General features: G+C 37.4%; 1 protein-coding gene across 4 annotated transcripts in view; it reads right to left on the bottom strand.

Moving 5' to 3' along the window:
• The window catches only part of BARD1 (BRCA1 associated RING domain 1), a 70,163-nt gene that overhangs the window by 31,907 nt on the left and 22,895 nt on the right, over nt 1–15,361 (bottom strand). For all 4 annotated transcript variants that reach the window (XM_060106958.1, XM_060106955.1, XM_060106956.1 and 1 more), the window contains 3 exons: nt 14,360–15,321; nt 5,355–5,435; nt 3,702–3,874 (listed from right to left, as the gene is read on the bottom strand). In XM_060106958.1, coding sequence (XP_059962941.1) covers nt 3,702–3,874; nt 5,355–5,435; nt 14,360–15,253 — 1,148 coding nt within the window. In that variant the 5' untranslated portion in view covers nt 15,254–15,321. The remainder of the gene's footprint in view (nt 1–3,701; nt 3,875–5,354; nt 5,436–14,359; nt 15,322–15,361) is intronic.

Genomic DNA, 15,361 nt, shown 5'->3' with positions numbered 1-15,361 from the left:
CTTCCTCTAGAAAGCCTTTCATGACGTCCTCTAGTCATATTTCTAGCCCCTACCCTGGATTTTCATAGAATCTTGGGGCACTGAGCTATAAAGGCCTGTATCATACTGTTCTGTAACCACTAATATAACTGTCTGTTCACTCCTACTAGAATACAAGTAGCAGATAAAACAACTGGGGAGGTGAAGAAGTAAAGGGAGTGATGGAGAAGAGAATGAGAAAACCTAACAGCATTTCATTGGAAACCCAGGAAAAGAAGGCATCTAAGTAGAAAGAAGACTTCAACTTTGAGATAATAAAGATTGCCAGAATGTCTGTTCTAGAGCTAAAGAATGCCATTTAGAAATTTAGAATAAGCAAAAGGACCCTACTTATCTACAACTTCAATTAGTCAAAGTACCAAGGCATAAAGAAGGAAAGATAAAAGAATAGTTTTTGCCCTTTCTTCTACTACTTTCTTCTACTCTAAGAGTAGGGAGAAGGTCCCTACTCTTCTCCCAGGGATGGGAAGAGTCTAGTCCTGGTTATTGAGAAAAGAGATACATTACAAGTAACAGAGGAAAAAAAGAAAAGCATGTTTGCCAACTCAGAGTCTGGAGTCTGAGATATTAATGGCTTAAAAGGAACAAGAACTTCAGGCAAAAAAGAGTAGTAGGAACCCTATATAGTCCCCATGCCCCGCTCCCCATGCTTTGCTTAAGGGATGGAGGAAGGCACAGGAACAAACTTCACCTATTCTCACCTGGAAGTACTTAACTCTAGAAAGACAATAGACAGAACACTGGCAGAAAGAAAAATAGACCTTAAAAATGCCAAGGCTGGAGGAATTACTTTGGGAAGTTATTTTGTGATCCCACAAAAGGTAACATGGATGCCTAATGGGCAAGAGGCTAACAATTCTGCTCAGGGAGCACACATCATTTCCTCTGACATCTACCAGGAATCCATTCTACCGGCCTAGACAAGGTGTAGCTTACGGAAACTTGGTTTTAGACATTCTCTTCACAATTATAGTCAAGTTGGGAGCAGAGGGAAGCATTTCCTATTTTCAGCTCATCAGCCCCTTTTATCGAGAGGAAAAAATATACCATCTTTTTATGCATTCGAACACTTACTAATTCACTCTACAAATAAATGTGGGTACCGACTACGTTAGGCACTCGGCAGGGCCTGGGAGAGCAGGCACGATCCCTGGTCCCTAGAGCATACTACCTAATGAGAAGATGGTGAGAGGCAGGTGCACTACCACCTCTGGTCTATGACTGGGAGGAAGCGTCACATACACACAAAGGATTCGGGAAAGCCAGCCAGAAAGAAATGATACCTAAGATGAAACCCAAAGAATGAGAAACTGACCACCAAAAACGAATACTCCAGACAAAGGGAAAGCATATTTAAAGGTTAGGAAGCAAAACAGCTTGGCACATTTTAAGGAAACAAAAATTTAGAAATGCTAGTGCAAAAACAGGCTGAAGGAAAACGGGGACAGGGGGAACTGTGGAGAGACGGGGCTGGAGGGATGAGGAAAGCCAGACCGTCTGGGGCCCTACAAACCACGTTCTGAAGTCTGACTTTTATTTTAAAAACATTAAGAGGTGCCAGTGAAGGGTTTTAAGCAAGTAAGTCATTTGACCAGAATTGCATATTTTTAAAGTTCTTGGGCTGCTTTATGAAAAGTAATCTGAAAAGGAAACCAGTAAGTAAATGGCAAAGCCAATCAGGTCAACAGCAACTACCACAAAATAAAACAGAAAGCAGAAAACACAGAAAATACTTAAGTATAATGACCAATAGTCCACAAAATAAGGATGTTTAAAAACAGCCCCCACCCTGTTATACCCTAGCCTAAATCGACTCTTGCATTTGCCCTATAGTTGCCTTACTATCCTCTATCCAACATCATTCCCAACTTCTGTCACCAAATAAACCTTCCTTCCCTACTATCCTAACTATATCAACCAGCTCTCTGGAATGCAGTAGCCACTTGGCATATGTGACTATTTAAATTAATTAAAATACATTTTAAAATTTATTTCCTCAGTAGCAATAGCCACATTTCAAGTGTTGAATAGTAACAGATGTCTAGTAGCTACTGAGTGCCCAGCCCAGACATGGAGCATTTTCATGAGTGCAGAAAGATCTACTGGACAGTGCTGGGCTATCGATGTACCTAAAACTGCCACTTCACCATGTAAGCCCATTGAGAACAACACAGCTATCTGAGAAGGCACCTGTGAAGGCAGACCCGCTCACTGTCTCAGGCCCTCACCTTGTGTATTAATGAGCTTCACAATGTAGTGAAGAATCATGGTGTACACACCATAAGACAGGCCCTGTGTTTTGGCTCATTAATCCTCACTATGCTCTGAAGAAATTGAAAAGCAGCCGGCATCACCCATGTTTTATAGGTAAGGACACCAAGGCACAGAAACTAACCTGCCTGAGGCTATAGAGTCAATAATGGCATCACAAATAAAAGCTGGAATCCCTAATGCCCTGACCAGTCCTCCATTCATTAGAGTAGTCATGGCTGATTTAAGAACCCATGAATAGAAACTATTCTGTTTCACCTGACCCAAGCAACCACTTGCTCTATCAAATGGATTGCTATGCCCACAGGAGGGTCATATCTGTTAGATATGTATATATATGTATACACACACACATACATGAACACATACCATGGACATGTATGTGTGTGTATGTAAAAAAACAGAAAAATATAAGATATGTATTCCCTGAGCTTACCCTATCTTATTACATGTGATGGGAAAGAAAGGATATTAAAAACACTTACCCAAACTAACAGCACCAAGGTATGGTACATTCCTGTGTTATTAACTTGTTTTTCAATTACATTATATGATTACCTATAAAAAAATTACAACCTAGAAGCTGTACGTTTTGTAATCCTTATTTGCCTCTGTAACCAGCGTTAAGTCCTGACTTTTGTGTGCTCCTTCCAAACCTGTAGAAGTAATGCTGGCACATAGAGGCAATTCTTGCATTTTCATTTCAACTACCTCATTAACTGAAAAGAGTAAAAGAATACATAGGGAGACATGAACCAAGTTAGAGATTAAAGATATAAAATCCACATACAGCATTTGCTTGTGACACTCTTGACAACAGCAATTTTAAAATGCAGCCGCTGGCATTCACTAATGTGTCTCTCTGCCCTAACACTGCAAAGTAATTTACCCAGAGCTCATCTGAATGATGGAAAAAAATCTAAGAAATAATTTGACTGCACTTGCCTAACATCTGAATTCTTACATATTTTAACTGTGGTTACACTAAATATGCAAAAAAAAAGGAGAAAAGGAATAGAATATTTAAAACAATTCTAAAGTATTGGGAAGCATACAAAGTAGTTATATGCTTCTAATTCTTGCCTTATTAATAAGTATGAATCACTTTATATAATATGAAAACTAAGTGAATTTTGCCAGAAAGTCAAAGCTTCCAAAGTTAACTTGACAACTGTCTCTGAATTAGAAGAGCAAATCTCCCTCAAATATGTAAGTATCATAAAGGAAAAGGGCATGAATGCTGATTTTAAATCCAGAATATAATGGCCACATCTAAATTTAGTTGTGAAAGAAAACGGAGCCATCAACTTGGGTAGTAAAGTCTCTGTTTCATCACAGACCTTGATTCAAGAATAAGTCAGCGAAAAAAGTTTTTAAGTTGAACTACTTACACCGCGTTCCTGGAGGCGCCATAGGAGAGTAACAGCTTGACTATATCCACATGCCCATTCTTGGCTGCATCGTGAAGAGGTGAGTCATTCTGATACCCAGTGGTGTTCACCAACGCCTTGTGCTGGAGCAGCAATTCCACCACCTTCAGGTGCCCATGATTGCAGGCTTCGTGCTAATTAAAGAAAAAGAAGAGTGAGAGGAAGAGCAATGAACAGTATCATAACAAAACCACACTTCAGAAAAATAAATGTGAACCGCAATCAGTAAATTGGTTCTTACCTAAATACTTGTACTAAACCATAAGTTGTTGACAGAGTAAAAGCCACTATTAATAGTCTTTATGGTAAGATGCATGGCGATTAAGATTTATGCAATTCATGGAAAAAGATTTTTTTCATTTGAGCCTTGGGTCAAGCTCTCTTAATTTGGAAGAAAATACAGCTTTGGGCCAATTATGGCTCCTAAATTGTTCTACAGTAAGAAATTTAAAACAAGAAAAAAAAAACATAGAAAATATTTAACAACCAGATCATGCATAAAATCTGAAATCCTCCAAGGCTGAATAGAACTCACCAAATCAGGGGCTTAGCCATAAGCTAAGCGGTGCACCTGCATGTATACATAAGCGCCCAACAAAGTGAATATACTAGAATGAGTATTTATAAGAAAAGCCTCTCCAACTGCTGAAGCTACAGATACTGTATGGCTGGTGCCAATGATAACAGAAAAAAAACACAGAGTAGGCACTCAAAAAGAGCTTACTGAATGAATGTTCAAAGATGCTTTACATGCACATCTTTCCTTATGTTTAATGATCTGCTAACAATGCCACTATGGTGTATTATTCTAATAAACCTCTGGCATGCCATATTTTTTAAGTACATACATTGAAATCTTAATAGGCAATACACCACATTAAATGTCTGTAGGTCTATTTCTAGGAGAAAGGGATCCAAATAAGGCATCAGGTCCTCTAAATCACTCACCAACTTCTACTACAGTTTGCCTTAGTGGCTTAAAAGAAAAAATAACCATTCTTTGAAAAGGTTAGCCAGCCTGTGGAGTCCAAACAACAAAGTGACTCTGATCCAGACTAAACACTCCCAGCTTAAAAACTTGGCAAGGAGAAGTCATTATATACAACTTTAAAACCTTATTTGCACCTGTTCTAATGAGACTCTCTCAATTTCTGTGAATTTACAGTTCACAGAATAAGGGCATCCACCTCATCTCTTAATACTTCTATGGCTGCATTCAAGCCACATGCTACTGTCCTAATGTAATTAGCCGATATAGCACTTGTTCCCATGTATTTGTACCATTCTTCTTCCAGACTATCCTTCACACTTTTTTTTAGTAATAATAAGCAAAGACTTTAAAAAATGTTTAACATGGGCTTCCCTGGTGGCACAGTGGTTGAGAGTCCGCCTGCCGATGCAGGGGACACGGGTTCGTGCCCTGGTCTGGGAAGATCCCACATGCTGCGGAGCGGCTGGGCCCGTGCGCCATGGCCGCTGAGCCTGCGCGTCCGGAGCCTGTGCTCCGCAACGGGAGAGGCCACAACAGTGAGAGGCCCGTGTACCAAAAAAATAAAAAATAAAAAAAAAAATAAACAGAATGATAATAAAAAAAACAAACAACTAGAAAACTACCAATGGTGTCCATCCAGCATGGTCTTTAACATTCGGGTCACTTCCATTTTGTAAGAGGTATTCAACAGAAGGTACGTCGCCCTAGTAGAAAAATGAAAAGGTAGAAAGAAATTAAAAATCATCAAGGACAGAAAATAAATATTAAGATTTAAGATTTTACCTTCTTCAAGATAAAATTTAAATCTTTTTCTCTTCTATGCCTATTGCTCGTGAGTCAATAAATAGTAAGCTATGTATGCAGATTGTTCTGAGGTGCCTACTCATCAAAGCCATGTGGTCCATCACTGAATACAGAGTAAAAAATCTCTGCTATTAACAACCTGTATCAAAATTCAAAATACCAAGGACACTAGCCAAAGATCACCTGATCAAAATGAGTTTTTAAAGTCACCATTTCGTTTGTGAAAAACATCCTTTCTGAGCACACATGAAAATGGTTTCTGATTTCTGTTTAAAACAAAATTAAAGCCAAGAGGGCTGCTCAGTGAAACCAATGTTAGAAAGCCAAAAACTGTTGTCTTATTGGCAGTTAATCTACTTATCCTCGAGATATTTAGTTTATATTCACCTTATTTGCTCAGAGATATTTTTTAGGCAAAAGCAAAGCTTATTTTCTCCAAAATAACTGAGAGCTTACTCTGAAAAAGGCTGAATAAATAAAAGTTACATATGACAAAAGTTATACGTGTCAATGTTGTGTTTTGAGAAGAGCTTCTTTAGGGAGGAGGACATCTCCTCTCTCCTACCACTCCCAGCCCCAGCACTCTTCTAAAATGAGTTTTTCTCTATTGGTTTGAAAATGTAGAAGTCACTAAGTCCCCTAAATACAGTAACATTTGCTTTTATTGGATTGTTTCGGACTACCTCTCAAATACAGCAAATCTTAAGATGGTAGCTTACTCAGGTTTCTAAAAAAAACAAACCTGCATACAACATATATTTTTAAGATCCTATATTAGCAAAATGACCTTAAATATTAAATGGGCCTAAAAAAACAAGTATTCTATGTTTCAAATCAATTGCCCCACTTCCAATAAAAAAATATTTCCCATAGTTCCTTAGAAGTACAAATTCTACACCTCTAGCACAAGTTAACATACACTTAGCACCTTTTGCACTATATTCAAGTCAGTTCCAAATGAGCTCAGGAAAATCTGTCAAGATACCAATTTGTTTTTTTTTTTTAAATGATCCCATGAATATTGGGGCAGATGAACTGCCAGAACCACACACATTCTTGACCTTCAAAATGAAAGTATCCACAAAAAAATACATGTAAACCTTCTCAAAAATGTCCTCAGTCTAATTCTACATGGTAATCACAAAAACATATTAACCTAAAGAAGCCTGTAAAATAATATAAACACAACTGTGGAATGGAAGAGTCCCATGGAAGAGTCACAGAGACAATTAGTGACACTTTAGAAGCTAAAAGCAGAATCTCTTTTCAGGTTGCTAGCCAGTGGTATTTTTCTTTCATGTCACCTCTTCATATTATCAAAGGTGCTTCTGTTAACATTTTACCCCTATACTTCCCTGAAATGTATAGCTGATTTGCGAATTGCTTGCTTTTTATACCCGATCTGCTTTTTCCTCCCTAGTACTTAAAAGTTCATCATATTTTCTCCTTATACTTTATGTAAATTTACTGTCATGCACATAAATAAAATTATGATAATTAGATAGGGTCCACGGTAACTGCATAAGCTTGAACCAATATAAAGTTTCCAGGAAACAAATTAACTTCTGCTTCTGATTTCTTTAAATTACTTTCTTCTCAAACAGAATATTTTCTGAGTAATAAGCACTCACTTTTAGGCTTCTCACAACTTAAAAGAATAATTGAGATTCTCTTAAAACCACAGGGGGGGAAAAATCCATCTAAGCAAAAAGTATTTACCAAGGCTTATAAAAAATTTTAAACAGACTTGGTGTTTTCAAATAAAACCTTAAAGGCTGAAAACAAGGGAACATGAGTGTCGCATTGAATTTTCTTATTGCTAACCTTTCATTCAAAGGAAATATTCTTCATACATGCATATGGCAGTAGTATAAGTTAACTTTCCAAAAACAAATACACACACACAAATAAAACTTTTTCCTTATAAAGGTTAGCTCTTCTAAAATACTATTAAGAATAAATATTTTTATAAAAATAGTACAGGACATTACAATTAAGTACAATAATGATGACTTACCCAAACGATCAAGCTTTTCCACATAAATGAACTAACCAGGTACCTAAAATTTCTCCTTTTAGCAACTAGGTGTTGTTAAAAAAAAAAAAAGTTTAGTCATCTGGAACAGAGCTCTAAAGTTTATTAAACATTTTCTGGGTGTCTTAGTTATTTACTGAATAAAATAATTTCACAGATGACTCGGGCAACCGAGCCATCATGACAGTAAGTTACTGGTATTACAAAGATGGTGGGTGACAAAGGGAAAAATGGAGACTGACTCCAAGAGGTGCTCTAGAAATTGAAATCTTGAAAATATCACAGATGCCAGTTTGCTTTTGAGTCCTTTGTTATTGTCTGAGGAAGCCAGTATGGAGGATAAGTAATAACATGATTTTACACACAATATAACATGACTGCCTTAAGGTATAATGAATGGTTACAAAGTCAAACCCTAAAGGAGATGCCTCACAAGGGATTTTCTCTCTACCTAAGAAATCCTCATCACCTTTGTTATGTTAGGCATACCATCCCTTGTAAGTTGCCTTCAAAATATTATCTATTATGTCTGTACCTTAAATATATCATGGCATGTCAACTTCAAGCCATTCTTCTATTTCTAATATATTCACTGCTATGGCATGGATTGAGTAATCATTACCATTTGAAGAATCTGTGCTAGAGAACTTTGGGGCGGTTTATTCCAGCATCAATGAATTCTCAAGCAAAGGTGAAAAAACAGAATAACAAATCAAATTTTTCTCTCTGTATAATGAAATGTCAAATGTTAAGATTTTTTTTATTAAATCAGAAGAATAAACAATGAGTGTATATCTTAGTTTCTAGTAGGCATAACGCTTCCTCATAAAATCTCTTGTTTATAACATAATGTTCTCAAAATCACTTTAGCCATCAGTGACATAGGTATTCAAGTACAAACATGGGGGCAGGAAGAGAGCACAGTGAATCTCAACTTTTGTTCTGGTTGAATAAGGATACTCACAACATCCCAGACACAGTATTAATAAATATTCTGCTTAAAATTCCATAGTGTAAGAAAATAAATGTATAAATAAAGAATTCAAGAATAATCCTGTCTAAGGTATGCATGCAAATGGCACTGAATGTCCAAAAACTAGTTGGCTGGCCTATAAGCCCATGATCCTGAGGAGAAAAGGATCTGAGAACTGAGAACATAAACATTATCTGCTGATGATATAGTAACTGCCTACATTGAGGCAGCCTGAATATTTAGGCAGTCTGGATATTTAATAAGAGCCTTCTACTACCAAGTATGGAGCGTTTCAAGATAAATAAGGTTAACAGATGCTTTACATTAACCCAAAAGTCCCACTTCTAGGAACTTATCCTAAGGATATACCTGCTCACATATGAAACAAAGATTGCTCACTGCAGCACAGTTTATAAAAGCAAAACAATGGAAACACAGGCATCCATCAGTAAGGGACCAGTAAAATAATAAAAATCCATGGAACGCTATGCTACAATAGAATGTACAGAAAAGTGTGTACTAATATGGAAAGCATTTACTTATATTTGTATAAAGAAATTCACAAAAGATACACAAGAAAGTAAGAAAGGGCTTGTCAGCAAAAGGGTGGCTGAGGACAGAAATGGGAGTGAGGCTTTCCACTGTAAATACTTTTATTCTTATTTTTGAAGCATGAAGTTACTACTCACATTTTGAAATTACATTTTAAATGGGGAATAAACTCCACATAACCACAAAGTCAAATTGAGGAGTCATATAATAAACAGAAAGCTAAAAACATATAAATGCAAACAAAACAATGTCACCATAGAGGAAAAACCAACTCTGGGAATTCTGTAAAAGACTGATTCAGAAGGCAGGCTATACGCTAGATTTTAAACGTTAGATACAAAGGACCATGAGGGAAAAGGGAAAGATGCAGAAGAAAGGATATAAGAGGCAGAAAAAAGAACATGTGCCAAGTATTGGTAGCATTAAAGTTCAGTGTCAGAAGAAGAGGGTTCAGATCATGGCTAAGAGGGAAAATCACTCAATTATTCAACAAATATCAATCTATTACATACCAGGCAATGTTCTAGACACTGAAGACAGAACACTGAACAAACAACTCTTGCTCTCATTCTAAAGAGAAAGACAGGAAACAAAGAGATCTACAATAATGATGTCAAGAAATAATAATAGGAAGAAAAACAAAACAAGCTAAGCATATGGCAGAGACTGCTATTTTATGTAAGTTCGGAAAAGTCTCTCTGAAGAGGTGGCGTCTGAGCAGAGGTCTGTAGAGGCCATAAGGAGGACTGTGGATTTTATTTTAAGTGAGCCGGGAAGTTATAGGTAGGGCAGCACAGAAAAGACAAGTTATGGCTTTGGTCAGATGACTTTGGCTGTTATACAAAGAACTGAGTGCACCAAGTACAGAGGAAAAGCAGAGAAGGTAGTTCAGTGATGTGGATGAAAACTGACAACACCCACACTGCCACCAACAATGTCCACGTTCTAATCCCCAGGGACGTGTGACTATGTTACCTTACACAACAAAAGGAACTCTGCAACATGATTAAGTGTACAGACCTGGAGGTGGGGAAGGTTATCCTGCACTGCCCGAGTGGCCCCCATCTAATCATGTGAGTCCTTAAAAGCAGTGAATTCTTCCTGGCCGGGGCAGACGGATGGAATACCAGGACTCCACCTGCTGCTGCCAGCTCTGAATACAGAGGAAGAGGTCCACACACCAAGGAATGTGACAGTCTCCAGAACCTGAGAAGGGGCCTCAGCTATAAGCCAGCAAGAAAACAGGATCTCAGTCCTACAACCAGAAGGAAGTACACAGTTCCTGCCAACAACCCAAGTAAGCAAGGAAACGGGTTCTCTCCTAGTGTCTCCAGAAAGTAGCATAGCCAACGAACTGATTTTAGTATGGTGAGACTCATACCAGACTTCTGGCCTACAAAACTGTAAGAAAATAAATTTGCCTTGTTTTAACTCACTAAATTTGTGGAAATTTGTTATGACAGCAATAGGAAACTATTTCAAGTGGTTAGGACAAGAAAATACAGGTAGCTTCCACTAGGGTGATAGCTATGGCCAACAAAGATGCCCAGAGGTAGGTCTGGGGCAAGATATTAAAGAATTTTATTAATGATGTGACCAAGTTCAAAGATCATTCTATAAAGCCATCACTGTAGCAAGGGAAGCTAACTAGCCCAACAGAAGAGTAAAACTACTGTGGGGTTCTCTGCCCTCAGCGCATCCACCAGGCACGCACAGTGCAACAGTGCACACTTAGGATCTGGGGGAAACGTGGAAAATGTGGACACTGCATGTCTATAAGATGTTTCAGGGGAAAATAACAACTACAATAACAACAACAAAATCTGTCTTTGACAGCAAAAAACCTCATTTGTTCTGGCGACCTGCAAAGTCATCAGGTCTGTATCCATGACTCAGCTGCAGGAACTCTTTCCTTTTCCCTGCTCCTCGTTCCATGTTATAATACAGTTGACCCTTGAACAACACAGAGTTGAACTGTGCGGGTCTGCTTATACACAGATTTTTTTCAATAAATACATTGGAAAGTTTTTGGAAGATTTGCGACAATTTGAAAAACCTTGCAGACAAGCCAGGTTGCACAGAACTATCAAAAAAATTAAGAAAAGTTAGGTATGTCATGAATGCATAAAATATATGTAGATAATAGTTTATCCTTACATAGACATAAGGTGAGATTTAATATAAAATTAATAATGTGTTAGTCTTCTTACTGTTTTATAACTTTGCTCTCAAAGAATTACATTACCATACAAGATGCCTCTCTCTACAGCATGCCTCTCTCTTGTAATTGGAGAAACTGCCCATTAGCCTATCATCACAGGTAAGTGGTTTTTAAAAAAAGTAACGATGTTTCCAATACTGTAATATGAATATGACTGTAATACTTAGGCCATAAAATTTTATGATTCATTTATAGTATATAGCTAGGCTACAGTGATACAACTCTATCAATTACACTAGTCTACCATAAAGCAATAATATTGCTGCTTCTTATCAATGCATGAATCATTATACAAGTAAATAAATATGAATTTCTTCTTCACAATATCTTTTCATTTTTGATGTCTAGTGTTAGTATTACATATACCAACTACAGTGTTTTGTATCATATAAGACAACGTTGATGCATGTACTGACAGATGATTCATCTTATAAACAGATGACGTAAACTTATGCTATCTAAATGCAGTACAGTACCATAAATGTATTTTCTCTTCCATATGATTTTCTTAATAACATTTTTCTCTAGCTTCCTTTACTGTAAGAATACAGTATATAATACATATAATATACAAAATATGTGTTAATTGACTTTGTTTTATCAATAATGCTTCCAGTCAACAGTAGGCTATTAGTAGTTAACTTTTTTAAGAGACAAAAGTTATACGAAGATTTCGACTATGTGGAGGTCAACCCTCCTGACCCCTGCCTTGTTCAAAGGCCAACTGTAGCTTTAACTTTAGAGCCACCTCAAATCCTTTTCTGAAGTAGGTGGATACAAAGCATAAACAAGACAGCAGGACTGCAGCATTTGGTTTTCAAGTATGCAGAGATTATTCACTCTCGGTTGCAAACAAAAAAATAGGATAGAAAATGAAATGAATACTATTTATAAAAGGATAAATATACTGATAAATCCTTGATTTTTCTTCAAGTATTTGTTTGATTATTAAAATCAAGCTGAGATGGGGACATGCATTCAACTTATAATAAATTTGTAAAAGAGAACATTATTGTTAAATAGGCATTTTAAAAAACAATAGAAATCAATTAACTTTTCTTAAATGTACTATATCAGAACCTGCCAATCAATGACAGTATAGTATTTGATAAGTTCAAGAGAATCAAAATGAGTAATTCTAACTCTGGCAAGACAATTGTTAAGTAAAATGACAATCTGACAAAACTTATATTGAAGCAATCTTGAACATATGAATAGAGAAAATTCACCAAGATGGCATCATGCCACCATTTTTCCTGTCTTAAGATTCCACTGGGCTTTTTTCCACAGCCTACGCCAAGCACAGATAAACTATGGCCTGGAGGCCCGACACCTAATTTCATGTGTAAAGTTTTACTGGTTTACATATTATCTATGACTACTTTTGCACTAAAACAGAGTTGAATAGTTAAGATTATATTCCTACAAAGCCAAAAATATTTACTCTAATTGCCCCTTTAAGAAAGATTTGCCAAACCATGGCCTAGACTCTAGGTCCTAGAGATCCTCACTAACAAAGATAAATGATTCTTACAACTGAGTGAAAAATTCTCTACCAATGAAAGCAGATGCTTAACTGCTGGTCTGCAAATAATTCCCAGTAAGCAAAATGTAGAAACTAAAGCAGTCTACATGTATGTATTAGCCAGAAAAATGAACAAAAAATATTTACTATTATGCTAGGTACTTATATCTATGAAGCATTAATAACATTATAATGTTAGGATTATTATACCTTATATATTATATAATACACAAACACATAGATATAAATAAAACAAAGAGGACAAAAAATATAGTCAGCTTTTTAAAATCATGCTTTGCAAAAATCAGACTAAAACGTAACCAGAGCCAACTCCAAAAATTCAAGTTGTTCATAGGATATGAAATGCCTAGAAAGTAGTCATGTTGCAGGTTCTCCCTTTACTGGCATCAGGCGTAGAGATCCTACATTCATCATTTATTGGAAGATAAAGGAAGAAAGAAAAAGCATGGAAGAAACTCACTTTTGTGCTTTTCCCTTTCTCCACAGAAAAATACAGGAATCCCTGGACTCAATGCCTACTCCATGTTCTTCCCAGACATTTTATGTTGCTCACCAGCTTCACATTCAGGGTCTCAAGGGGATCTTTCCAGACCTCCCATAGTTCCCTATCCATGCAAAGGACCCAAGGGTTTCCCAGTAAATTTACTGAAAGATCATAAAAGCTATGCTAATTTAGTACTAATCTCTCCCATATTGTATTTTCATAACACTTGCATGAATTCACAGACCAAAGTCTATAAAGCTATGATGCTAACTGCTCCCCCTCTACGTGCAGCACTTGCGTCAATTTCAAAGATTAACCACTACAAGTACATACACCACATGCTCAGCAAACTATCTAGGTTCCAAAAAATGAACACTGCCTCATCCCAGGTGTAGAGGCAATAAAGGTAACTCAGTGAATAGGCTAGTAAAAGGAATGGGCTGACTGTGGGCCCCAGAGAAGCCCCTTTGTGGTGAACCACAGGAGCCATTTCCAACAATCAAATTTTCAGGTCACTGGAGAAATGTACAGACCACGTCTCACAACCTCCCAGATCCCGGCAGTACCCACTAGGAGTGTCAACAATACAGAAGCTCATCCCCTCTCACACTGCCCCTGAGCTCTGAAGTTAGGTAATAAAGATGTGTTGCCAGCAGTAACTTGGCAATTGTCTGTCTATATCCATAAAGCATGAGAAGAATGGGTAAACAAAATGGTGAAAACTGAAAAAAACCATTATGGAATAGACAAAAATGAAAGCACTTGGCAAAGCTGAAGCTGAAATACGGAAATATTGGTTTTCTCCTGCAAGATCACGCTCCTCAGGACCAGGGGCCACTGCTCTGAGGTAGGGATACAGTCCCTATGAATTTTTGCTTCTCTGGTTCACAGGAAGTATCACATCTGGGTAGGTTAATTAGCCTAGTAATCTTATATCATTTTCCACAAACTCCAAAGATACTGCTTTATACTGGGTCTCATTCTGAAGTTGTATTTTCGAGTGAGCATCCTACCTTAATTGAAGCAATATGGAGCAAAGTCTCTCCTCGATGATTTCTTTTCATAGCCATAAGACTACTGGGCGATAGCTTCATTGCTGACGGACTACACATCATTCGTCTGTAGCTTGGACTATTCAGTGTAGAAGGGGGCGTACCTGGTGAAAGGCTAATGGATTCATCTAATATATTACTGCTTTTCCTCCTCAATGTGTCACCAACTTTAAGTTTCTTTGAAGGTGGTGAAGAACATCCAGGCAATGGCATGTTTTTTGAGAGCACTGTTTGCTTAATAGAATTTCCACTGGTGCTCAGACTGCTGCTTCTACATCTCTTAGAAACAGGACTGGAAAGTCTGTTGCGATGCCCACGTTTCCCATTATGACCTGATGGCAAGGATTTCTTAGATGTAAGATCGTTTTCACAGAGAGTCTTCTCAGGAGTCCCTACTTCATTCCTGCTCTCAATTTCTGGAGACTCTATTTGCTCAGCCAATGGTAAAGAGACTTCAGTTAAGCTTCTAAAACATTCAGATTCTGTTACAGAGCCACTTGCTAGTAAGTCTATTTTACCATTTATCTGAGGACTAGCAATAACAGATGGTTGGCTACAGCAGGATACTAGCTTTTCCTTAAATTCCTCTTTGGAGTCAAGTTTACCATCTTCTTTTTCTGCCTCTAAATTCCATTTTTGGTTGATTTCAGCCCAAGTTTTCTTTTTCTGTTTTTTTCCAGATTTTGTGGAAGTCTTCTTAGCCCTCTCAGAAACATCCACTGGAGGGCTTGCAGAGACAAATTCGTACGTGGAGGCCTGTGGAGCATTTTCATCGTTTACCACAGGAGGCTGAGTTTGCACTGAAACTTTACTCACCACATACCTGACCTTCTTACTTCGAGGACTAAACCACATTTTTATTGAATTCTTCTTACATTCTGCATCACTAAATAAACTTTTCCTAGATGTTTCTTCTTTCAAATCTGATAGGAAAAAGGAAAAGAAATCTGTTACACGACAATC

The sequence above is a fragment of the Mesoplodon densirostris genome, chromosome 8 (genome assembly GCF_025265405.1).
Source record: "Mesoplodon densirostris isolate mMesDen1 chromosome 8, mMesDen1 primary haplotype, whole genome shotgun sequence".
Taxonomy (NCBI): domain Eukaryota; kingdom Metazoa; phylum Chordata; class Mammalia; order Artiodactyla; family Ziphiidae; genus Mesoplodon; species Mesoplodon densirostris.
This window is presented reverse-complemented; position numbering and strand designations above follow the sequence as displayed.